Source organism: Mauremys reevesii, linkage group 10, assembly GCF_016161935.1.
Source record: "Mauremys reevesii isolate NIE-2019 linkage group 10, ASM1616193v1, whole genome shotgun sequence".
Classification (NCBI taxonomy): domain Eukaryota; kingdom Metazoa; phylum Chordata; order Testudines; family Geoemydidae; genus Mauremys; species Mauremys reevesii.
The window spans coordinates 33,644,747-33,669,665 of NC_052632.1; the positions used below are offsets into that span (position 1 = coordinate 33,644,747).

Genomic DNA, 24,919 nt, shown 5'->3' on the forward strand with positions numbered 1-24,919 from the left:
ATAAGATAACCTTACTGTATAGAAAACTTTACCTGTATACACCTAAGTGCTTCAAGAAACCAGCCACTCTGCAGTGCAGTATAACTACTGGATTGGTGAGTACCTGTATACTATTTTATACTTTATTCATTTTATTGTATTCTAATTCTTTGAAAATTGGTATTCCATTGGTAAGTACAACGCTTAGTAAACTGGAATTTTTAACAAGCTGGCATTCCCCCATCTCCCCAACATGCTGGATTATAAAGCTTTTACTGTATAACAAAAACCTGACACTGTAGCACTGTAGCAGATACTATAATATCACTCCCAGGCCTACCACCATGTGTCAGCTGGTCATTGTTGACTAAAGAGTCAATGTCACTCCCAGAATTATGGCTTTTTGTAGGGAGTAATTTCAAAACTGACTCTGACTTTGAAATAGTGCTGCTCAGTGCGTGGGCCACAGTCAAATGAATGACCTTATCTTAAGGCAATTCTGTGCTACACTACCACTTATGTCTTAGGTCTACACTACCACTTATGTCAGCAAAACTTATGTCACTCATGGGTGTGAAAAATAACAACAAAACCCAGCCCCCTGAGCGACATAGTTTCGCTGGCATAAGTGGTAATGTGCACAGTGCTATGTCAGTGGGAGAGCATCTCTCGCCAGCATAGCTACTGCCGCTCGTTGTGGTGGTTTTATTAAATTGATGGGAGAGTTCTCTCCCATTGGCATAGAGCGGCTACATGAGTGATCTTACAATGGCGCAGCGGCATCAGTACAGCTGTGCAGCTGTAAGCTCGCTAATGTAGGTATGGCCTTGGTATCTCTGTGATCAAAGAACTTTGAAGTTTGCCAACTCAGGCATTTTAGTGTATATATATTGCTGAGTATATATTTTCAAACAAATCAGATGAATATATTTACATATCTTTGTAAGTTGAAAATGAAAGTGACCAAGATGGGCTGTATCATTAAAAAAATATATTGTATTGCCTCTAAGTTCCGGGCAGCAAATGAATTGAACAGAAAGTCTACAAGGAAAAATATGAATCCATGCCACCCTTTTTATTCAAAAAAGAAACAGAATCATAGAAGTGTAGGGCTGGAAAGAAACTCAAAAAGTCATTGAGTCCAGCCCCTGCACTGAGGCAGGACCAAGTAACCCTAGATCATCCATGACAGCTGTTTGTACAACCTGTTCTTAAAAACCTCCAATGATGGGGATTCCTCAACCTCCCTACAAAGCTGTTTCCAGAGTTTAACTACCCTTATACTTAGAAAGTCTTTTCTACTATCTAGTGTAAATCTCCCTTGCTGCAGATTAAGTCCATTACTTCTTGTCTTACCTTTAGTCAACATGGAGAACAATTGATCACAGTTCTCCTTTAATATATGTGAAAAATGTTATCAGTAGGGCCAGGGGCGGCTCTAGGCACCAGCGGGCCAAGCGCCCGCTTGGGGCGGCATCCTGGGGAGGGCGTCATTTGGCTCCGGTGGAGCTCCCGCCGGCATGCCTGCGGCAGGTCCACCGGAGCCCGGGACGAGCGGACCTGCCGCAGTCAGGCCTGCGGCGGGTCCCGTCTTCCCGCGGCTCCGGTTGAGCTCCCGCAGGCATGACTGCGGCAGGTCCGCTCGTCCCGGGCTCCGGTGGACCTGCCGCAGGCATGCCGGCGGAAGCTCCACCGGAGCCAAATGCCGCCCTCCCCAGGATGCCGGAGCCGCGGGAAGAGGGGACCCGCCGCGGGACTGGGGAAGGGCGGCGCAGCGCTCCGCGCTGCTTGGGGCAGCCTACTTTGTAGAGCCGCCCCTGAGTAGGGCCCTACCAAACTCATGGCCATGAAAAACGCATCACCAGCCATGAAATCTGGTCTCCCCCTGTGAAATCTGGTCTTTTGTGTGCTTTTACCCTATATTATACAAATTTCACGGGAGAGACCAGCATTTCTCAAATTGGGAGTCCTGACCCAAAAGGGAGTTGCAGGAGGGTCGGAAGGTTATTTGGGGGTGTGTGTGCAGTATTGCCACCCTTACTTCTGCACTGCCTTCAGAGCTGGGTGGCTGGAGAGTGGCGGCTGGTGGCTGGAGAGCAGTGGCTGGTGGCCAGGCACTCAGCTCCAAAGGCGGCGCCCACCAGCATCAGCGCAGAAGTAAGGGAGGCAATACCATACCATGCCATCCTTACTTCTGCGCTGCTGCTGCTGGCGGCAGCGCTGCCTTCAGAGCTGAGCAGCTGGAGAGCAGCAGCTGCTGGCTGGGAGCCCTGCTCTGAAGGAAGCATAGCAGTACCGCAACCCCCCTACAGTAACCTTGTAACCCTCCCACAACTCCTTTTTGGGTCAGGACCCCTACAATTACAACACTGTGAAATTTGAGAATTAAATAGCTGAAATCATGACATTTACAATTTTTAAAATCCTATGACCGTGAAATTGACCAAAATTGACAGTGAATTTAGTAGGACCCTAGTTATCAGGTCCCCCCTCAACCTTCTTTTCTCAAGACTAAACACATTTGGTTTTTTAACTTTTCCTCATAGCTCAGGTTTTCTAAACGTTTTATCATTTTTTGTTGCTCTCCTCTGGACTAGTACATTTTGGAAATCAAATATATTATAAAAAGGGACACTCTGGATTGGTAAACTTGAATTACAGCCCACTTCTTTGTTATGAACTTGCACAGATTTTTGTAGAATCCATGTGGTCCAAAAAGGACTGTGGTATTGTACAGTCATGGGCCAAAAATACTACTGGTACCACCAGCGGTGGCTCCAGGCCCCAGCGCTCCAAGCGTGTGCCTGGTGTAGCAAGCCGTGGAGGGGGGCGGCCTGCCGGTCCCTGTGAGGGAGGCAGTCAGGTAGCCTTTTGGCGGCTTTCCTGCGGGAGGTCCGCCGGTCCTGAGGATTCGGCGGCAATTCGGCAGCGGGTACGCTGAAGCCGCGGGACCGGCAGACCTCCCGCAGGCAAGCTGCCAAAGGCAGCCTGCCTGCCATGCTTGGGGCGGCAAAAAAGCTAGAGCCGCCCCTGCATACCACACTTCCATAGTACCCTATTTCATTAGGAGCAATTAATTATATGATGTATCTGGTTTTCATACCTTTTTCCTAAGCCAAACAGAAAATACAATACCAGCAGCAGCCCTACCTTCCTAAATCACTGTACAACCCCCAGCTCAGCGCTTCTATACAATGGAGCGAAACCAAATATGGGGAAAAAGACAGAATGACATGAGTCATGACAAATCACAAATAAAAATTAGTAACACATTAGGGAAGAAATCTTGTGTGTCATTTTTAAAAACTCAGTGACATTATTTTAATGGTAACAATCATTCTGTTAATGTTGCTCTCCTGCCAATACCAAATCACTATGCATTCCTACGGCAATGAATTTAAGCAATCCCAGCGGCCTTCAGAGGAAAACACTGCAGGCACACAACTGTGGCATTCTGAGGTAAATGATGGATTCCCACTTTATATGAAGTTGACTGCATCTGAAGAAGTGGGTTTTTTTACCCATGAAAGCTTATGCCCAAATAATCTGTTAGCCCTGGTCTACACTACAAGGTTAGGTCGATTTTATAGGCAATGCCTCTACACATCCAACCCCATTCCGTCGACCTAAAGGGCTCTTAAAATCAACTGCTGTATTCCTCTCCGGTGAGGGGAGTAGTGCTAAAATCGACCTTGCTAGGTTGAATTTGGGGTAGTGCAGATGCAATTCGACAGTATTGGCCTCCGGGAGCTATCCCAGAGTGCTCCAATGTGATCGCTCTGGACAGCACTTTCAACTTCAATGCACTAGCCAGGTACACAGGAAAAGCCGCGGGAAATTTTGAATTTAATTTCCTGTTTGGTCAGCATGGCGAGCTCAGAGGCAGAGGTGACCATGCAGTCCCAGAATCGCAAACGAGCTCCAGCATGGACCGAACGGGAGACACTGGATCTGATTGCTGTATAGGGAGAAGAATCTGTGCTGGCCGAACTCTGATCAAAAAGAAGAAATGCTAACATATATGCCAAAATCGCACAGGGCACGGTGGAGAGAGGCTACAACAGGGACACACAGCAGTGCCACGTGAAAGTTAAGGAGCTCGGCAAGCCTACCAAAAGACAAAGGAGACAAACAGTTGCTCAGGGTCAGAGCCTCATACATGCCACTTCTATGATCAGCTGCATGGCATTCTAGGGGGGGACCCTACCACTACCCCACCACTGTCTGTGGACACCTGCAAGGGGGGTGGATTTTGTGGATGAGGAAGATGAGGAGAATGCACAGCAGGCAAGCAGAGAATCCATTCTCCCTGGCAGCCAGGACCTTTTCATCACCCTGGAGCCAATACCCTCCCAAGGCGGGTTCCTGGTCCCTGAAGCTGGAGAAGGCACCTCTGGTGAGTGCACATTTGTAACTACACTACAGGGTTTAAAAGCAATTGTGTTTAATGTCTGATTTTCCCTGAGGACTTGGGATGCAGTTGTGGCCAGTATAGCTACTGGAAAAGTCTATTAATGTGTCTGGGGATGGAGCAGGAATCTTCCAGGGACATCTTCATGAAGCTCTTCTGGAGGTACTCTGAAAGCCTTTGCAGAAGGTTTCTGTGGAGGTTTCTGTCCTCCACGGTAGGACACTTTACCACGCCAAGCCAGTAGCAAGTAGCCTGGAATCATTGCAGCAAAAAGCATGGCAGTGAATGGTCCTGGGTTTTGGTCACATTCAAGCAACATTCGGTCTGTATCTTTCTATGTTAGCCTTAGGAGAGTGATACAATTCATGGTCACCTGGTTGAAATAGGGGAATTTTTGTAAGGGAACAGTAAAAGAAACCCATTCATGCTGGGCTGTTTGTGCTTGGCTAAAAGGGATCATCCCAGAGAACAGCCACACGGTGGGGTGGGAGAAGGGGTGTGCTGCACATATACCCGAAAACAGCAGCTCCTCCGTTTAAATGGCAAACCCAGCTGGCATTGCTTGCTATGGGAAAGGAAGGCGCTACAGTTTGAAACCATTGCCACATGGTATGAAGGCAGAAGAAGCCAACCCCGGGTACCCTTTGGCTTACCATGGCTGCCTGGAAACTGAATTCTGTTGCCCAGCCGTGTGTGATGTGTCACCATACCGGCAGGCACTCAATATAAAAGGCAAAATGCGACCTTGTACTTAAAGCACATGTGCTGTCTGCTGTGAATTGCTTGATTCACTGTGAAAGAGTCTCCCTTTTGTTCTCGGAAATGTATCTTCTTAATTATACTCTCCTTTTTTATCCCCCTGTGGGTGCAAATGTTCCTACGCTCCCCCTATCATCTCTGTCCCAGAGGTTATCGCAGATTAGAAGGCAAAAAAACCGCACTCGCGATTACATGTTTTCCGAGCTCATGAAGTCCTCCCGCACTGATAGGGCACAGCTGAATGCATGGAGGCATACAGCGACAGAGGCCAGGAAAGCATACAGGAGGCGATGCTGAGGCTAATGGGGGAGCAAACAGACATACTCAGGCATCTGGTGGAGCTGCAGGAAAGGCAACAAGAGCACAGACCACCCCTGCATCCACTGTATAACCACCTGCCCTCCTCCCCAAGTTCCATATCCTCCTCACCCAGATGCCCAAGAACACGGGAGGGGGAGGCTTCGGGCACCCAGCCACTCCAGAGGATGACCCAAGCAACAGAAGGCTGTCATTCAAACAGTTTTGATTTGTAGTGTGGCTACAATAAGCAATGTGGCCTTGTCCTTCCCCTCCTCCCCCACCCCACCCGGGCTACCTTATCAGTTATCTCACTTTTTTTTTAATTAATAAAGAAAGAATGCATGGTTTCAAAACAATAGTGACTTTATTTCCTTTGCCAGTTGTGATTGAAGGGGGGAGAGTGGTTGGCTTACAGGGAATTAAAATCAACAGAGGGGGCAGGTTTGCATCAAGGAGAAACACACACAGCTGTCACACTGTAGCCTGGGCAGTCATGAAACTGGTTTTCAAAGCCTCTCTGATGCACAGCATGCCTAGCTGTGCTCTTCTAATTGCCCTGGTGTCTGGCTGCTCAAAATTGGCCGCCAGGCGATTTGCCTCAACCTCCCACCCCACCATAAACATCTCCCCCTTACTCTCACAGATATTATGGAGCAAGTAGCAATAACAATGGGAATATTGGTTGCACTGAGGTCTAACCTAGTCAGCAAACAGCACCAGCGCGCTTTTAAACATCCAAAGGCACATTCTACCATCATTCTGCACTTGCTCAGCCTATAGTTGAACTGCTCCTTACTACTGTCCAGGCTGCCTGTGTATGGCTTCATGAGCCATGGGAGCAAGGGATAGGCTGGGTCTCCAAGGATAACTATTGGCATTTCAACATCCCCAACAGTAATTTTCTGGTCTGGGAAGTAAGTCCCTTCTTGCAGCTGTTCAAACAGCCCAGAGTTCCTAAAGATGTGAACATCATGCACCTTTCCCGGCCATCCCACGTTGATGTTGGTGAAACGTCCCTTGTGATTCACCGGTGCTTGCAGCACCATTGAGAAGTACCCCTTGAGGTTTACGTACTGGTTGGCAAGGTGGTCCGGTGCCAAGATAGGGATATGCATTCCGTCTATTGCCCCACCACAGTTAAGGAACCCCATTGCAGCAAAGCCATCCAGTATGACCTGCACATTTCCCAGAGTCACTACCCTTGCTAGCAGAAGGTTAGTGATTGCCTTGGCTACTTGGATCACAGCAGCCCCCTGCAGTAGATTTGCTCACTCCAAATTGATTCCTGACTGACCGGTAGCTGTCTGGTGTTGCAAGCTTCCAGAGGGCTATCGCCACTCACTTCTCAACTGTCAGGGCAGCTCTCATCTTGGTATTCCTGTGCTTCAGGGCGGGGGAAAGCAACTCACAAAGTTCCAGGAAAGTGGCCTTATGCATGTGAAAGTTTCGCAGCCACTGGGAATCATCCCAGACCTGCAACACTATGTGGTCCTGCCAGTCTGTGCTTGTTTGCCAGGCCCAGAATTGGTGCTCCACTGTATCAACCTGCCCCACTGCCGCCATGATGTCCCAATTGCAACATCCCGTGCTTTCAGGAACATCTATGTCCATGTCCTCCTCACAATCGTCCTCGTGCTGGCGGCTCCTAGCTAGGTTTTGCACATACTGCAGGATAATGTGCTAGGTGTTTACTATGCTCACAACAGCAGTAGTGAGCTGAGCAGGCTCCATGCTTGCCATGCTATGGCATCTGCATGGGTAACCCAGGAAAAAAGGTGCAAAATGATTGTCTGCCACTGCTTTCACGGAGGGAGGGAGGGAGGGAGGGAAGGAGGTAGGGGTGACTGATGACATGTACCCAAAACCACCCACAACAATGTTTTTGCCCCATCAGGCATTGGGAGCTTAACCCAGAATTCCAATGGGCAGCAGAGACTGTGGGGACTATGGGATAGCTACCCACACTGCACTGCTCCGTGAGTTGATGCTAGCCGTGGTATTGAGGACACATTCCGCCAACTTAATGCGCTTAGTGGGGACATACACAATCAACTATATAAAATCCCTTTCTAAAGATTGACTTCTATAAAATCGACCTGATTTCATAGTGTAGACATACCCTTAGTCTTTAAGGTGCCACCAGACTCCTCGTTTTTTTTTTTGGATACAGACTAACATGGCTACCCCTCTGATACTTCATTACAACTGGATCTTATGTAAGTACAATTTGTAGTCTGACACATTAGAGGAAGCATTTGTAAAGAACTGGTGCTGGACAGATACATATATACTTAACATCAGTGAAGATGAAACCTGGGACCTTCAGCAGCACAAGTGAAAGACATGGTCATACTTACAGAATAAGTTTATTGCCTTTGTATAAGACTAGTTACCAATTTAACATGTCAGACACCTAGAAAAGACAAATAATCCAAGAATGGATTAAGGGGCCTGAGTATGTTTCTTAAATAATTCTGTATATTTGCCCAATGGATCTTTTAAATTTGAGTGAAAAAAATTAAATCTTTCTTATATCTATTTCTTTCCTTTACCTTCCCCATATTAGGTATACAGGGAGGTAGAGCTTTAGCTTGCACAATGGAAAGTATTAGTTACTTTAACAGATATTTCTCAAATCCTTTACGTAATTCCATTACCTCTGCTCTAAAGAACACAGATTAAGGTTTCATAATATTTGAAAGGAAAAGCATTTTCACATAAACTGTGGGATCGTGTTCCTTCCTAGTTTCTTGTGTTCCCTTCAGCATTAATTGTTTAAAAAAGAGCCATTGTAAAATTCAAAACCTGGGTTTAGCTGGTTAAAAAAGCTTTTTATGTCCTGTCACAATGTAAATTAAAGGGAGAGAGAGAAGCAGGAAAGAACCGTTAATGCTGAGAATTTTGCAATCTAATAGACTGCTTGAACATTGGTCGGGTGGGTTGAAATCATCAGAACCCCTTTGGATGGGCTTATCACATTTGTCATTAATCTTTAGGCTCATTATTTTAACCCACCCTTTAATCCACCTTTACTATAACCATTACCCTTTCCACTGATTTTTGGGCATGCTACAATGTATATTATGAAACGCAGTCCTGGAATACAATGCACCAAAGCAGCACCTGGCCATTACAATATGTGTAATTATATGTAAGCTTTTCTGCCATTCTAATTATGAATTGTGACATACAATTTGTTGTTTACACTTCTATCATTTTTCTCCAAAGCCTTTTATAAAACATTCATGTTCTGCTTTAATCCCATCCATTTTGTATTTATCTGTGGTTCAATCAGTGAATTCAGAACACTGTGTACTGTGAGCATGAGCTGATTGCACATTGGAAATATGAGGTTACAAGGCACAGATAAGTAAACTAATACTCAGGGCTGTGAACAGGTCAAGATAACCAAGCAGGAGTGGCTTGGTTGTTATTAAGAAATGCCTTAATATCAAAACAAATCTTGAGAGTATTCCCCCTTCCATGTTTGCACATAAATCCCCATTGACTTTAATGGAGGAGTTTCACTGAATCAACAAGAGAATAATATGCTATGTGGATTACTGAGGTCATGTTAGGATGTTTTAAACAGAAATGGACTTGGCCTGAACTGGTCAGAATGAGAAGTTCCCCAAATTTGGGGGTGTTTTGGTTAGGGCCCATCTCTACTTTTAACTTGAGATGTTCATATCATGGATGGATGCTTTAAACAGCTAAAATGTTCACTAGCAGATATGACCCATCATCTGCTGATAAAAAAAAAGTTGTATAACCAAGGGCTGGGGAGATGATTATTTAAATATTTTTAAAATGTCTGGGTCCATCCTGTCTGTCTTTCTAGGTATGTATAAGGGAGTTTTATAGTCTACAATGCGCAATATGATGGCAATCAATGTTAACATATGAAAAGCAATGCACATTTGAAAAAAATTTGAAGTAGATGTCATTGAGGCCAATATCTTACCAAAATTCAAAAAAGGATTGGACATTTATATGGATAACAAATATCCAGAGTTAAAACATACACCTTTTCAATTAACAGTGTCAGCTCAGGGACCTGGACATCACTGTAGACATCTCAATGAAGGTGTTAGCTCAATGTGCAGCTGTAGTCAAAATATCAAATAAGATGCTAGTATGCATAAGTAATGGGATGGAGAAAGATGGCATTATAAATGTTTTTGTGTTATATAAATCAATAGTGCAGATTCATCTGGAATGCCTAAGACGCATATACTAATACCAAGAGTTTTCATACTTGTAGACAAGGGCACTATGACAACGCCCTGGTCTACACTATGAGTTTAGGTCGAATTTAGCAGCCTTAGATCGATTTAAGCCTGCACCCATCCACAAGACGTCGACGAAGCCATTTTTGTCGACTTAAAGGGCGCTTAAAATCTATTTCTGTACTCCTCCCCGATGAGGGGATTAGTGCTGAAATTGACATTGCCAGGTTGAATTTGGGGTAGTGTGGACGCAATTTAAGATTTTCAGAGGTGCCTCTGGGAATTACATCCCCATCTCTCACTGATATGAGCTGGACTCTTAACATCCTTAGATGTTGAGAGTCCCAGCCTCTATGGCCCTAGGTCTCATTGGCCATTTTTTGCTTTTATACTAACTCTCCTATGTTTCAGCTTTGACATTGCTATTCAAAGACTTGCCACTCTGTGACATTCCCAGGTGACTCCTTGACTAGAGAGCACATATTTTAGGAATGGTTTATGTCAGCACTTGGCCTTGAATATAGTATGGAAAAGAAGAAAAGTCTTGACCCCACTTGTGTTTACAATAATAAGTGCAATAATTGATGTAGAAGCAGGAGAAAAGTATCTTTGTAGCCTTTAAAAAGGTTCCTTATCTACTGACACCCCCCAAATACTAATTTACTCATGTGGATATGGATTCTAATAAAGCACTTGACGAGAAAGGGAAAGGTGGAATTGCTAGTGCTTGATGATTAATTCTTAATTGGACAAATGTCACCTCTGGTCATGGATTTCTATTGAGCAAACTGCAATTTTTTCAGCTGTATTAATTAATCAAAATGAATTTACCACATATTTGCTGCAAATAAGTCTTGTCTGTAGCTTGTTTTACCAGTTGTCTGAGAGATTTAAATGAATATTTACTGAATATTGTTTGTGGTCTTACCCAATTCTAGTAATTTCCTTTACATTCTAAGCTTCTCTAGGGAGGGAACTTGGGACAAATTCTGCCCTAAGCTATACCTGTGCCTCCAAATTGATTTCAATGTGGGTAGGTGTGTATGTGACGGTTTGGATCACAGAAACCCCTTGGGAACTGATGTGCTGAGACTACTTCTAACCTGTTTTCCCTGCCAGCTTGGGATTCCAGAAACTTGCCTTGTTTGAGCCAGACATGCTAGCCTGCTGCAAACACAGGTCCAAGTCTGAACCAGGTCCCCCAAAAGCTGCAGGCTTAACTGAAAACACCTTAAGAAGTGTTCCTGTCTCCAACACCCAGATGCCCAGTTCCAAATGGGGTCCAAACCCCAAATAAATCCATTTTATCCTGTATGACATAGCTTGTATGATGTAACTGGAATGTTTTAGCCAAGCATATTCCCATAAAGCATTATGGGGTGCAATGTAGGGTGACCAGATGTCCCGATTTTATAGGGACAGTCCCCATTTTTGGGTCTTTTTCTTATATAGGCTTCTATTATCCCCCACCCCATTCCAATTTTTCACACTTGCTGTCTGGTCACCCTTGTTATTTTATTATTGCTTGTAAAGCACAATGCACACGCATGATGCTAAATAAGGATAATAATATCCTAGTAGCCTGAGTGACACATGGAATGTGCATGCAGACCTTTGCCAGACTAAAGTCTCTTTTGTTTCTACTTTCCTCTTTCATAGATCTGGATGATCAACTGTCTGTTTGATTTATCAACCAAGCTACCTCCTCTACATAATGAAAAAGAAATACCAAAATTTGAGATTGAGCTCATCACACAGCTCTTAGATGCTAGCTAAGATCATGTTAGGTATAAGGTTAATATCTGATAAATTCTTTAGCTAAGGAATAGATGCAATGATCTAATAAATGTTTTCTACTGCTAACTGCAATGACATTTTAGCCAAATGAGCAATCATTTCACCATAGGGAGCAAACAAAAGACACTGGGGACTATTGTATCCATAGCTCAGCACAGTGTCTTTCCTGATCAAGAATTGCTCCAGTTCTCTGCCACCTAACACTCTGCTCAAAAATCCAGCTCATGACCAGCTAAAGACTTTTTCTTATTGTCTGTGTTGCTTTATCCAGTAGCAGTTCTTGGGTTTCTGTTTTACTATTTGCTACATTTCAGAAAGGAGCAAAATGTTTAAACGTGAACGATCCAACGGACAGAGCACACAAGCCACATCAACACAGGGAGAAGAGCTCAGACGAAGAATCAAAGGTGTAAAAATGGCCTTGAGCATCCCTGCACTGCAACCCCCCTCTCAGGGAATAGTGCTGGGGACCGTGGAGCCAACACAGAGGGATGTGGAGGTCCAACCATCCTCAGTGGAATGGTTCAACGAGAATGCTCCAGGACCCCCATGTGGATGTTTCTGCAGGAGCAGGTTGATAGAATTACCAGGGCCTAAGGCATTGTGGACAGCAGGTGGAACAAAAAGACTCTCTCCAATATAAGCTAACTCTAGAAAGTGAAGTTACCAATGGCTTTTCAGTCACGAAGCTATAGTCAGGCATGGTTTGTATAGGACAAGATGATCATGTTGGATGTGGCCATCTGGTCGTAAAAGGAAGACCTCTGCTCAGCATGTTTCAGCTGAATGTCAAAAATCCTCAAGGTCCAGGCTATTAGTAGTGCTGCCCATTTAGGACTAAAAAAAAGACCCCTGATATATTAACATGTGTTTATGTAACGGAACTGTTAAAATTCAGAGAATCTAGAACCTAATTTATCAGTCGCTGTGGTGGGATAAATTGGCATAGCTCTATGACTTCAATAGAACAACACAGATTTACATCAGCTGAGCATCTGGCCTAATACGTGTATATATTTTCCTGTCCCAACACTGAATCCTCCTCAGGCAATAAAAGCTCTTCTCTCACTTTATCATTAATTAATGCACGATTCCTGGCAGATTAAGGTTTGTCACTGTCAGCAAACTTTCTCTCCTTGAGTTTGGGAAGTTGCATTTAAATTCAGCCTGGCTCAACCATTAGTGTGTGTAGTAGTGATCCCTCTTCCTCTACATCTAATTCCCTCTGAATCTAATTTAGAAAAGTGCATTATTGATTCTATCTGTTTATCAGATCCTCCGGCTGTGGTGCTGAGCTCAGTCTTGGCAGTAAGTACGAATGATACAAAAAGAAAAAAAATTGTAGGAGAAAAGCCAGGTATACTGGAAATCTCTCAAATGTACTTAGAATTTAATAGATATTTTGTTTGTTTCTTTTTAGAGAGACTCAGATGTTAGCTTTATCTTCAACTCTATGATGCTGAAAAGCTACTGATGGGAAAGACCGATACAGCAATCTCTTTGGCATTACATTTGGAAAAATTGCAAATGCAGAGCTAGATTATGCATCTTTTCTTTGCACATAAATCAAAGGGACCACTGCTGTTAGACTGTAAGCTCTTTGGGCAGGGGCTATTCTTGTTCTATTTGTATGGCCCCTAGCACAATGGGGTCCTGATCCATGACTAGGGCTCCTACGTGCTGCCACACTACAAATAAATACAAATAATTTTTAAGACAGCCCTGGCAAAAATAGGAAATCAAATACCCTCCTTCAAACCAAATTCCTCACAGGTAGCAAATTCATCAGCCACTGAAATATAGGTAATCTCTTTACAAATAGTCTGAGAGTCAGTTTCTCAAGCAACAAAAATTTGCAAGCTGACAGCAATCTTTTCAAGAAATCTACAAACTCTTATGAAACTGAAAAATAAACTGTTGTGTAATAACCACAAATTTGACACTGAGTTTTGTCCTACCATTTTCACAAAAGCAAGTTCCAAGAATTTCATCCAGCTCCTTTCTCCTATAAACCCCTTCCCAAAGCCAACCAAGAAGCCTTAAAGGTTTTGCATATTCTCACTGAGAAGACCAGATAGATTCTGCTGAATTTAAAGGTAGTTATGAGAACTCTGGCCCATAAAGAAACTATATAACACTATATAACCATAAAGAAACTATATAACACTATTACATCCTATTCTTTTTTAGGCAGCCCACCTCAATCTTAGGAGGGGGAGTCTTATTCCTGCAACTCAAATTCTGATCACATTTTTAAAAGAAACTTCTGTTTTATGCCTCATTAGTAATTTAGGAACAAGTATGTTCTATTGGAACTATACCTAATCAATTGATATTCTCTCACGATAGGTAGTTTCCTAGAGACTTCATCATTTGGGGCCTGTCACTGGATGCACCACTCACTGCTGAGCTGGTGACTCCTCCTGGTCACTCTGGGGATTAGTTCTCAAGGCCAACGGCCCCATCTCATATGACTGACATCATATGGGAGCAGCACTGAGGTTTCTCAGTTGTCCTAACAACTTACTTCTTGTAGGGTCACTAACCACCATCTGACAGTTACATTTTTTATCAGTGCCATCCAGTTCTGGATTCATATCACTGAAATAAAGCCAAAGGGTTTCATATCCCTTTACCAATACCCAGAGCTCTTCAGTTACCCAACTTCTTCCATTTGGTGCTTATGTAAAATGGAAAGTGTGCTGACTCTTCATATAAACTCCACAAGCCCTTAGATTCTGCCATGATGTGTGAGCTGCCAGTATGACAGATTAGAGAGAGACATTTCATATCTACGTAAAATGTCCTTGCGAGGGATGGATGAGTCAAATAAACTGTTTCTAAATCAAACAACCCTGAGTGATGAGTGGATTTCTGACAGGGGCATAATTCAGTTTGCATGCAATGTTTCTGAAAAAGCAGCAGCAGGTAGAAGGCTAAACACAACTGGGGACATATTTCCATTCTGAAAAAGTATGTTAAATGTGACGCACATGCTGCTTTACCCTCCTATTTACCAAGTATGTGAGCTGGTTAGTTTCTTCAGATCAACCACCTTTCATTTTGTGTCAACGTAGATTTGGCAACTGGCACTATCTGGTGAATAACATAGTGCCCCAAACAACAATACTTTGCACTTGTGTATAGCTCTATTCATCCAGTAATCTGACAGCAATTCAGAGCAGTGAGTAAGTATTATTCCCATTTTACAGATAAGCATACTTATCTGATATAGACAGGTACAGAGGGGCCAAATCCTTGGTCCCACTCTAGTTGCTTTGCACCATCTGAGTGACACACAACAACTGGAAACTTGGTGCATCTGGCCCCCTCATTATTCTCCCAGCATCAGAAATTCCCTAGGAATAACAGAGCCACCAGAGTGGCTTTATGCCATCCACCCTTGCAACCAGAGGAGGAAGGCTGTGTGGACAGGTTACTTTTGCACGCCATAGACCCCTGGCTGCTGGAATGTCCCCTTCAGACCACAGGCAAAGGCACATAAATTAAAGCAACCTGGGTGTTGCCCTAAGTTACACTAGGGGTTGGCTGTAGGGCTGGGGAGCAGCAAAAGGAGACTTTAAACCACCTTTGTATTCCCTCCCCTCTCAGCTGCACTGCATGTATCTTGTCACAAAGAAGTAATTGATTCTGCTGGGTGCTGGACACTTCTGACAATCAGGCCACTGATTTAAGCACTGAAATATGGATTTAGGAGCCTAACTTTAGGCACTGAAGTCAGACAAGCTTAGTCAATATGTCTAAAGTTATCCACTAAAAAACTGAGGTATCTAAAATTAAAGGCCATATTTTAAGATTGTGGCTATTAATCTCTGTGCCTCAGTATACCTACCTGTGAAATAGGAATTACACTTACCCACCTTTAACACATGCTTTGAGCTCTATGAAAAATATTTTATAGATTTAATAACAGGATATTTTATGTAAAAGGACACAGGTGACTGATTAAAAGGGTTCTGAAATAAATATTTACTGCTGCAAAATAGTCTATTCATATCATGAGCTATTAAAATGTTCTTTACTGTGACAAATGATAAAATTAACAATTCAACATTATGTTTTAAAACACATCATTTCACAGAATGTTTCAGAAGAATAATGGTTCTTGGAATATTGCGTATATTATAGGTTTGTAAATAAGTAATAAAAGTTGAATTGCCCTCATTTTGTCTTCTGTTCCTACTGTCATGCTATATATGATGGTGAACATGGCAGGGAATCTTTTTGGATTCATGGATTATCAACATGTTGTCTCACATTGTTAAAATATCACTAATTTTCTTAAGATATGAGTTGTGAGGTGCCAGGGAATATTTGGTTGGATACATAGAATTATCATGGCAACCAAGGGTACAGGCTTCCTGTATAGCTGGTATGCTTAATTAGTAAAAACAATTCTGGGGCTGGATTCTGATCTGGGTGGAACTGAGTTACCTAGCTTCATGAGCTAGGGGCTAAACAGCTGGACTTCAGGGTAGAAATTCTATTTGTCCTAATTTTAGAGTAATGAGTTAAATCACACATCGTGACTTTGATACAAGATAAGGTAGATAACCACTAATGTCAAAAAAGTGAGGTGTGATAAAATTTGAATATCAATATGTTATAATGCTGGTAACAGTGGCATTTATGATACTGATGGCATTCAAAAGGTTGAGTCACATGAGGACTTTTTTCTGAACTTTTTGGTAAAGTGTTTCTTTGTTACATTTTTTGTAACAACTTTTGAAAGCCTGCTGCATCTTCTTGTACCCTCTCTATGCCTCTTAAAGGGTTAGCACATAATGAGAATTTATAAATACTACAAGACTCATGTTTTGATCTTGCTAAAGAAATCAAAGTATCCCAGCACAAAAGAACCCTCGGTTAACCTCCAATTTTCTTCCCGAATCCTACTACTGAGCTGCATGTTTTAGGCCTCTGGCAAATCATAATAATGCCAGAAGTTCTCAAAAAAGTCTTAAAAGATCTTTTTATAAAATAAGTCCTTACAGGTTGAAAGCCTTTCATTTCTCTATTTACATTAAACAAATTATGTATTTCTAGATATTGTCAAGTGCTCTTCAATAAATACATTTTTCTGAGTCAAATGGGCTTCTGGGAACATGTATGATGTTGCCCCTGCCCTGAGCATGCACCAGACATGGTAGTCAGGGGACTAACAATGCTGAACTTCGGTCTGAGTTTGGCTTTAAATGCGTTTCAATGCACGCTGACTTCAGAACTGTACATTTATTTTTTCACAAAAATATTGCATTTGCTTTTGCTTCCATTCAGGTGCTTATTGCTGTGCTACATTATGGAGATTTTCTAAACCATCGAAATGAAGACCACCAGTTACATTTTTGCACTATTCCCTTAAATATTTGGGTGACACTTCAAATGATGGCAGCAGTGAGTGGACTGTGATTTTTGCATGATAGTACATAGAAACTCTATTAACCTATTTTATATTACATAGAAAACAAACAAACAAACAAACATATGTCATAACTGGTGCAATTCAATACTTTGCTTCAAAAGGTTAAATGGTGTCTAACAATCTACACTTGTCCTATTAAACTATGGTACATTTAATTGCTGTACTAGATAAAGGACAGATGTGTGAACTCATATTTCTCACTCCAAATTTTTGCATGATGTGAACCACATTTTGATTGTCTTATGGACACCCTCTCCTCCCACTAAGATCATGTGATATTCCTGTAGCAACACAAGCTCTTGCTTATATGGAAAAGTAATATGGGGAGTAGTTAGTGTGTTCTCAGCTTCTTTTTTAGGCAATTTAGCATCAGGAAACAAGGAAGAGGAACCAGCACCTGTGATAAACCAGCTCTCTGAAGAACCAGCAAGTTCTCCACAGATCACAGTGAAAGTCTTACTGGCTTAGTGGTCTGAGCACAGAGCTAGGAGCCAGGAACTCCTGGGGGGCCCTAGAAGTTGTTTGCACACTGCTTCCATCAATTTCAACAGGAGTTGCATACATGCAGCTGACATCATGATGAGATACCTCTCCATCCTTTCAAGTACTGGTCCTGGCTCCCTTGGTGAAGGGGAAGTCTGTACTTCCTGTAGTTACAGAAATCATTTCCAATGTCTGACATTGGTCCTGCCTGGAATAGGAAGGGAGGAACTCAGCTTCTCACATTAGTTATCACTCAACCATGGTACCAAACTCACGCCCTTGAGGCAAATTTAACATGATGCCATTTTTAAGCAGTTAGAAGCAATACCTTTAGTTCAGGCATGTTAATTATAAGCTGTATAGGTAGTTTAACATCTGGATCCTTGGTGTAGTCCATGGGCACCATGTTCGGTGCCATTTCATGGTATCGGCCGTGCAACCTGCAAACAAGCAAAAAGCAAGTCCTTTAAGTAACTAATTCCATTCCATTCAGTAAACAGGCTCACATTGTTTTGCTGCTCTAGGCCCCATTTACTTTTATTAAAACAAGAGTCTTGCTGCTTGAGTCATAGCATTTAAGGCCAGAAGAGATCAACTAGTCTGACTTCCTGTATATCACAGAGTACACCTACACCACCCAGCACACTAAATCCAACAACAGATATGAGACCAACGGAAATGAGACCCACAGAAGACTAAATTATCATGTGCCACAGGCAGAGGATGGGAGGGACCAAAATGCACCAGTGCTCGAGGCAGAGTGCATAATGGCAGGGAATTGATTAAATGAGATATACCCAGATAATCCTGTCGCGCGACCTACTCCCACACGCTGCAGCGAAAGGCAAAAAACCCCAAGGTTACTACCAATGTGACCTGGGGGAAAATTCCTTCCTAACCCCACATATGGCGATCAGTTAGACCTTGAGAATGTGAGCAAGAACTAGCCAACCAAGCACCTGATAGAGAGAAAGCTTGGTGCCACCGCAGAGCCCTAGCCCACCCTGCCCATCTCCAGCCACTGCCATCCCAGATGCGTCAGAGGAAGGAGATAAAAAACCTCCCAGAATACACTGGGAGTGGGAGGGGGAATCCCTTCCTAACTCCTGCCAGTGGCTGGCTCAAGCCCTGAAGCATGAGCTTTAGGAACATAAGATACAAACCTAAAGTGAGCCCCATGGCTGTTGAGCCCTGCCATGCACCATCACAAGCAACCCATCATACAGTTGCACTCAAATTTGTCCAGCTCTCTCTCAAAACTAACTAAGTTGTTTGACCCACAACTCCTCTGAGAAGGCTGTTCCAGAACCTCACTCCTCTGATGGTTAGAAATATTCTTCTAATTTCCAGCCTGAATATGTTCATGGCCACTGTCACTTCCAACTGATGAGCCCTCAGCTTGTAGCAGAAATTCTTATTATTAGACCCTAAAGGGATGGCCTTGCACTTTGTACTACTGAATTTCCACCCATTGCTGTCAGTCCAGTCTTCAAGTTCATCCAAATCTTCCTGTATAATACTCCAATCCACCTCTGTATGGACGATGCCTCCCAACTTTGCATCAGCAACAAATTTCATTAGCACACTTCTGCCGAGGTCATTAATAAAAATACGGAATAAGATTGTTCCCAAGAGTGATCCCAAGACTGATCCTTAAGGAATTCTACTTGTAACCTCTCTCCCATACAATAATTCACCTTTCAGCACAACCTGTTGTTTTCCTTATCCATCTTACAATGTTTGTACTGACCACACCTTCCCTAATTGAATTACATGAATTAAACTGAATTAAAACTGTGTTGAATGCTTTACTGAAGTCCAAATATATTAGATATACTGAGCATCCCTTATCAAAAAAATCATTTCTCAAAGAGGGAAATCGGATTAGTCTGGCATTATCTACCTTTGGTAAACCCGTGTTGCAATAAATCCCCTTCACTGTTTAGATCTATGAATTTAATTATTTTTACTTTCATAATTTTCTCTAAACCCGTGCATATTACTGAGAAGAAAGAGCGCTTGATCCAGTACATGGCAAGTAATGTCCATTAGACCCCTATCAGGGTGCAAAGCAGGAGTGGCATTCACAGGTGTCAGTATACAATAAGCTAGGTATGGAACTGATGAGTCTGTGGGTAGTTCAGACCCAGTTTATATAATATGTCCACACAGCAAATGTGGCCCATGGCCATTCATTAGATGTATTTGCTGTGCAACTATGCAAAAACAGGGTCACTTAGGGTATGTCTATGCAATTGATATGCAGTGATGCAAGAGCAGGGTCATCTGGAATATGTCTAGATTGCTCATGAGAGTGAGACTCCCAGCCCAGCTCCACAGACTTATGCTTGCAGGGCTCACGCTAGCACACAAAAAATAGCTGTGTAGATGTTGTAGCTAGGGGCTGGAGCTTGGGCTGTCAAGCCTGAGGCAGGGGTGTTACAGCCTGAGCTGCAACATCAAAGCAATGGCTACACAGCTATTGTTAGCATCCTAGTGCGAGACCCCCTAACACTCGTCTGTGGATCCAGGCTAGGAGGCTTGCCCCGGGTGCAGCATAAACATACCCCTCGAGGGTCAATGACCTGGGCAAAAAGATGTTTAAAAGACAAAGGATACATGACTGTGCTTGTGGTCACCCCAGTGGACAATGGCATCCTTGTGTCCTTTCATGGCAAATATTCCAGTGAATGAGTTTATGGGTGGCAGCATTTGCAGAAACAGACAGTTTTAAAGAAAACATTGAAGAACGTTAGCAGGAAACAAATTTTGAATTTGCAAACATGAGTCTTTGCTTCAGTAAACTGATTCCAACAGAACCATCCCATGTGAACAGTGGCCCAGATCCACAAAGGTATTTAAGTTCCTAACTTCCACTGATTTCAAGGAGCTTAAATACCTTGTGCCCAATCAAATCTAACTGAGCTCAGATTCTGGGCCTTATATATGCACAATGAACTGCTCTCAAACAACCTGCAGACCAAACATTATTTGCAAAAATTGTCTGGTGACTAATTTCAAAGAACACCACAGTTAAGAAAAAATCATTAGCTCTCTGTGGACAATTCACACATAGGGAAAGAGGTGAAATTATAACACACTATCTGCTATAAATTGTTCGCTCAGTGATAATGGCTGCCCTGACCATCTGTGTGTCAGAGATCCAGTCACAAGACAGAAAGCAAAAAAGAAGCATATACCAAAGAAAGCACTTGTCAGTATCCCAGTATCCAGCTGCGATAGTTCAGAGGAGCCCTGGTCTCACACCACTGCTGCACCTTACTATTTGTATTGCAGCAGTACCGAGGGGCCCCGCCCTGGGATCAGGCTCCCCTGTACTGGGTGCTGTACACATAGTGCCTGTCCCAAAGAGCTTACAGATTAATGAAGATGAGAGACAACAGGTGGATACAAACACACCTGGGGGAACAAAGACTCAGTTATAATTAGTGTAATAAGCAGTGGGCACAGTGCACCAGCTGCCTACATCATTGTCAGCAGCATGGCATAAATGGGTTTTAAGGACAGGTTTAGAGGAGGATAATGTAGTCGCTTTGCCACTGACACTGATTTGCTATATGTTCTAGTGAGATAAAGGAAACTTAACTTTGGGCTGTACTGGAAAATACAGCAAGGTTGATCAGTAGTTGCTGCTACAGAGAGCATGTATTCACTTAACAATGCCAAAGGCTCTTTACTGTTGACCTACCATCTGATCCTGCACACCCTCACTCACAGCCTCAGACTGGATGATCACAATGGTCCCTTCTGGCCTTGGAATCTATGAATAGGTAGCGCCATGAAGTTTAATGGCATCACACACCTGAGTAAGGACTAGTCCCATGGGAAGATAAGGACAATTCTCATTCTCTTGGCAGGATTTGGCCCCTAGTTTGGATCAGTATCAATGCTGTACAAGTGAAAGATTGCATTACAGTACCAATTCCCTATGCCATCTAGTCGAGTGCCCCTTGAAATGATTTTATACACCTATTTGTGCCTAAATATTTTATATCACCTAGCTATACAGCAAGAAATATCTGAAGGGTCTCATAAAGGCTGATCTGCATCAGCATTATAATTTGTCAGCTGTTTCTCTGCAGTTCTCCTCAGCTGCATTCAGTGCATTTCACAGAGAAGTGTGTCAAGCTGTGATGTGCTCTTTAGTGTCATATGTAGGCCAGACTGTTTTACAAAGGTTTCCAAGAGCAAAATGTTAAGAGAAGTCAATGTCCCCACAGTTATCAAACACAGTTAACCACTTCTAGATCCCTTAAAAACCTCATTTATGCTTCCAAGATTCCATGTGTAATGTTTCGACCAAAGTCATTTTTAATGCATTTAGAAGAAAGATGAAAGTCATATTTTTCTTTTACAGGTTCAATTTATTGGAAGGTTTCTATAGGATGTTCTTAGTACTATATGACAGTATGATAAAGCCTATCTATGTACATTTACAGATGGAATTTCATCAAGGGAATCTAGACACATTATATACAAAGCATTTATAAACCACTGCCTGATTAGCTTGCTGATAATCACCAAACCCCAGAGGACAGAATTATACATCTTGGCTCAGAGCCTTGGCTATGGCTAAGGATCACACAATGCACCTCAGGGGGGATATTGCAAAGACGCCTGACCTGTCTATGCATCTCTTTGCTCGCCGGGTGTAACACAGAACAGCCTAAGAGCTGCTCTAAATTACATTGGCTGTCAAAAGGCACAAGGACTGGATACAGCAACCAAAGTTTGCTAGAGGATAAGGAAGCTCCAGCCATGTCCCCTTTCTCCTCCAGTTATACCTACTGCACCAGGAGCAGGAGAAGGGGAGGTAGCATAGAAGCCTCTACACTAGCCACAGGTACTCCTGTTCTTTTTACACTAGCTCTGTGTCATAAACTCATAGATTTTAAAGCCAGTAGGGAGCAGCAGATCATCTGGTCTGACCTCTTGTATATCACAGATCATAGAATTTTACCCAGTAACGCCTATATCGAGCCCAATGACTTGTGTTTGACTCACTGAGGGGCCCCTACACTGGGTCGATCCTCACGAAGCTGCACTATTGTGTATAGTTATTTAAAAACAATAACAGCTACTGAGAAGATACTTATTGTCTCCCAGTCTATAGGCTTGATTTGAGGGGTATGTGAGTACACAGCCCCCACTAACTACAAGGATCAGGCCCCAAGTCTTATTCTCATCTCTTTTCTAAGGCTGCCACTTTCCTAAACTGTCCCAGAGCAAGCTCCTGATTCACAAGATCAGGATGTTCATGCTAGGATATTTTCTTGGTAAGTCATGATACTACACAATGTTATTATAATGCAGCATCATCATGATCAAGGATGTCACTGCATCATGACGTTTTGCATGCTCACCAAGGACCCTGTTCCACCATGCTGAGTAGTGTCTTATTTTTGAGTAATCCACAGCAATTTCAGAACTTGCTCAGCACTTAGACACCAAGGTGTTAGGCACCCGAGAAATGCCACAAATAAATTTTCTCAAGTGATACTTGATGGATTCAAGATCACCTGCAATAAAAGTGGATCAAACCTGAAAGCTACGATGTGCCCCCTATAATCTCATTTCTTTACTGCTGCTTCCCTGTGCCCCCATGTTTTTTCTTTCATCCCCTCCCACTGCACCTTAGATGTTTTAATTTTACTCTGAGCAACATTCCAAAGGACAACATATGCTTTGCATTATGTGCTCTTCTGAGATTATGTTCTCTTTCCATGCATTTTTCAGAGGTCACTTATGACATCAAGTGCTGAAAAATAAGCATATGAAAACACCCAGGGCTCCCATCTATTGTAGATCTAGTTGGTATTAAATTTGATCATGAAAAGAATCCAATAATGACATGAATCAGGTTGTTATTTAGACAGAAAAAGAATAGGGAAGAGTTTTTTAGAGATGCATTTGTTTAAACAATCCAAAGAACCACAGTCTTGACCGTCATATTCAGCAGCACACCAGAAGGTTCTCTACGCTCATTTGAATCAGCTTCTGGCTCATATAACCATCAGCAACTATTGAAATGACATTTTCTTTATCACCGTGCAAAAGCTGCTTTCAGCACACTCACAGTATGATGAATGTGGTTACATGCTAATGGATGGCCCTCTGTCAGCAAGCTTGTGATTTATCAAATGCATTTACAATGCCTTTTGTCATACAGCTTCAGGTGTGTGAGAGATGGCAATGATGTATCCCAGCTGTCATGGACTTGTGTTTGTGTGCAGTATCTGACTTTTTAAAATAAGAGCAATGGATGAGGGCTCAGTGAGTGGGTGGTGGGAACAGTTAGGAGGAGAACAGCAGTTGGAATAGCCATTATTTTTGCTCAGTATAAAGACTGAGACTCAGTCTTTTTGTGACACATACAACATTAGCACAAAGTAGACACACCCTAAGAGTAACAAAAGGACCTTTCTTGCTAATGAACCCCCTATCCTGTCCAGAGAAACCAATCCATTTATATAGAAATAGGTCCAAATTCTGATGTGGCTCATCAACTTGATATGTGAGTTTCAATTGCAAAATAAGAGTATGGTGGTGTCAATCTCATCCTGTTCAGAAAAGCGACTGAGTTTCATATTAGATTACAGAACTGCTTTTGTTGTCCCGCAGGATACCAAGCCACTTGTGTCTTCCAGTGTAAGTCCAACGATAGTGCTCATCTTATTTACCATGGACCCATTTCACGTAATTAGCTTCCTTGTAAAGCACTTTGGGAAGTAAAATTGTGCAAGAGTGGTGCCTCCTTGACCAATGCATCCTGTCTCCTTGTTTGAGCTTTTCTCATTGCTTAAACATTTAGCTGTTGCAACTGTATAAAGGAAAACGATATTCCGGCAGTACATTTGCATCTCTTTGTGGCATTTCAGCAGTCCATGAATGTTAGGAGGCATCACCAAGGGAACGTTACAAGCAATGTTCCTTGGCAGGCTATTAGAATGATTAAGCTATACAACAAGGCAGAAAGACATAGAAAGGAGTATGTTCCATGTGGTTAGCTTATCAGAGATCGTAAATAAAACCCATTCCAGTTTGCCCTACTGCCGGGAAGCATGGCCAGAATTTTAGAACTGGACAACACTTTTGATCAGAGAACTAAGTTCAGTTTTTAGAATCAGAAGGAAAATGCATATTCTTACGTAGAAAAACACAGCACCATGTACCTGAATATCTGTCCTTCCTGTACTTGGTAATAATGCACCTATGTGTTTTACCTGGAAGTCTCTCTATGAAGACACACAAAGGTTTATTTTTAAAGACAGTTGAACTAACAACAGGTGCTTATCAGAGCCATTCTGCCAATGCAAGCTGTGAAAGCAGGGACACATGGCAGGGTGCTCTATAAATGGCTTAATAATTAACAGTAATTTTGACTGAGCTGCTCACCCATCTGATTGTCCCCCCTCCTTCCACCCTCCCATAAAAACACCAGGGAGTTAGAGACAAAAGAGGAATTGTGAGGTAAAGGGCAGAAAGGGTTCAAATGCC

At 42.7% G+C, this 24,919-nt stretch overlaps 1 protein-coding gene across 10 annotated transcripts in view; it reads right to left on the bottom strand.

Moving 5' to 3' along the window:
- Positions 1–24,919, bottom strand: part of CIB2 (calcium and integrin binding family member 2) — a 141,904-nt gene that overhangs the window by 37,730 nt on the left and 79,255 nt on the right. For all 10 annotated transcript variants that reach the window (XM_039491933.1, XM_039491934.1, XM_039491939.1 and 7 more), the window contains one exon: positions 17,730–17,841. In XM_039491933.1, the coding sequence (XP_039347867.1) occupies positions 17,730–17,841 (112 nt within the window). The remainder of the gene's footprint in view (positions 1–17,729; positions 17,842–24,919) is intronic.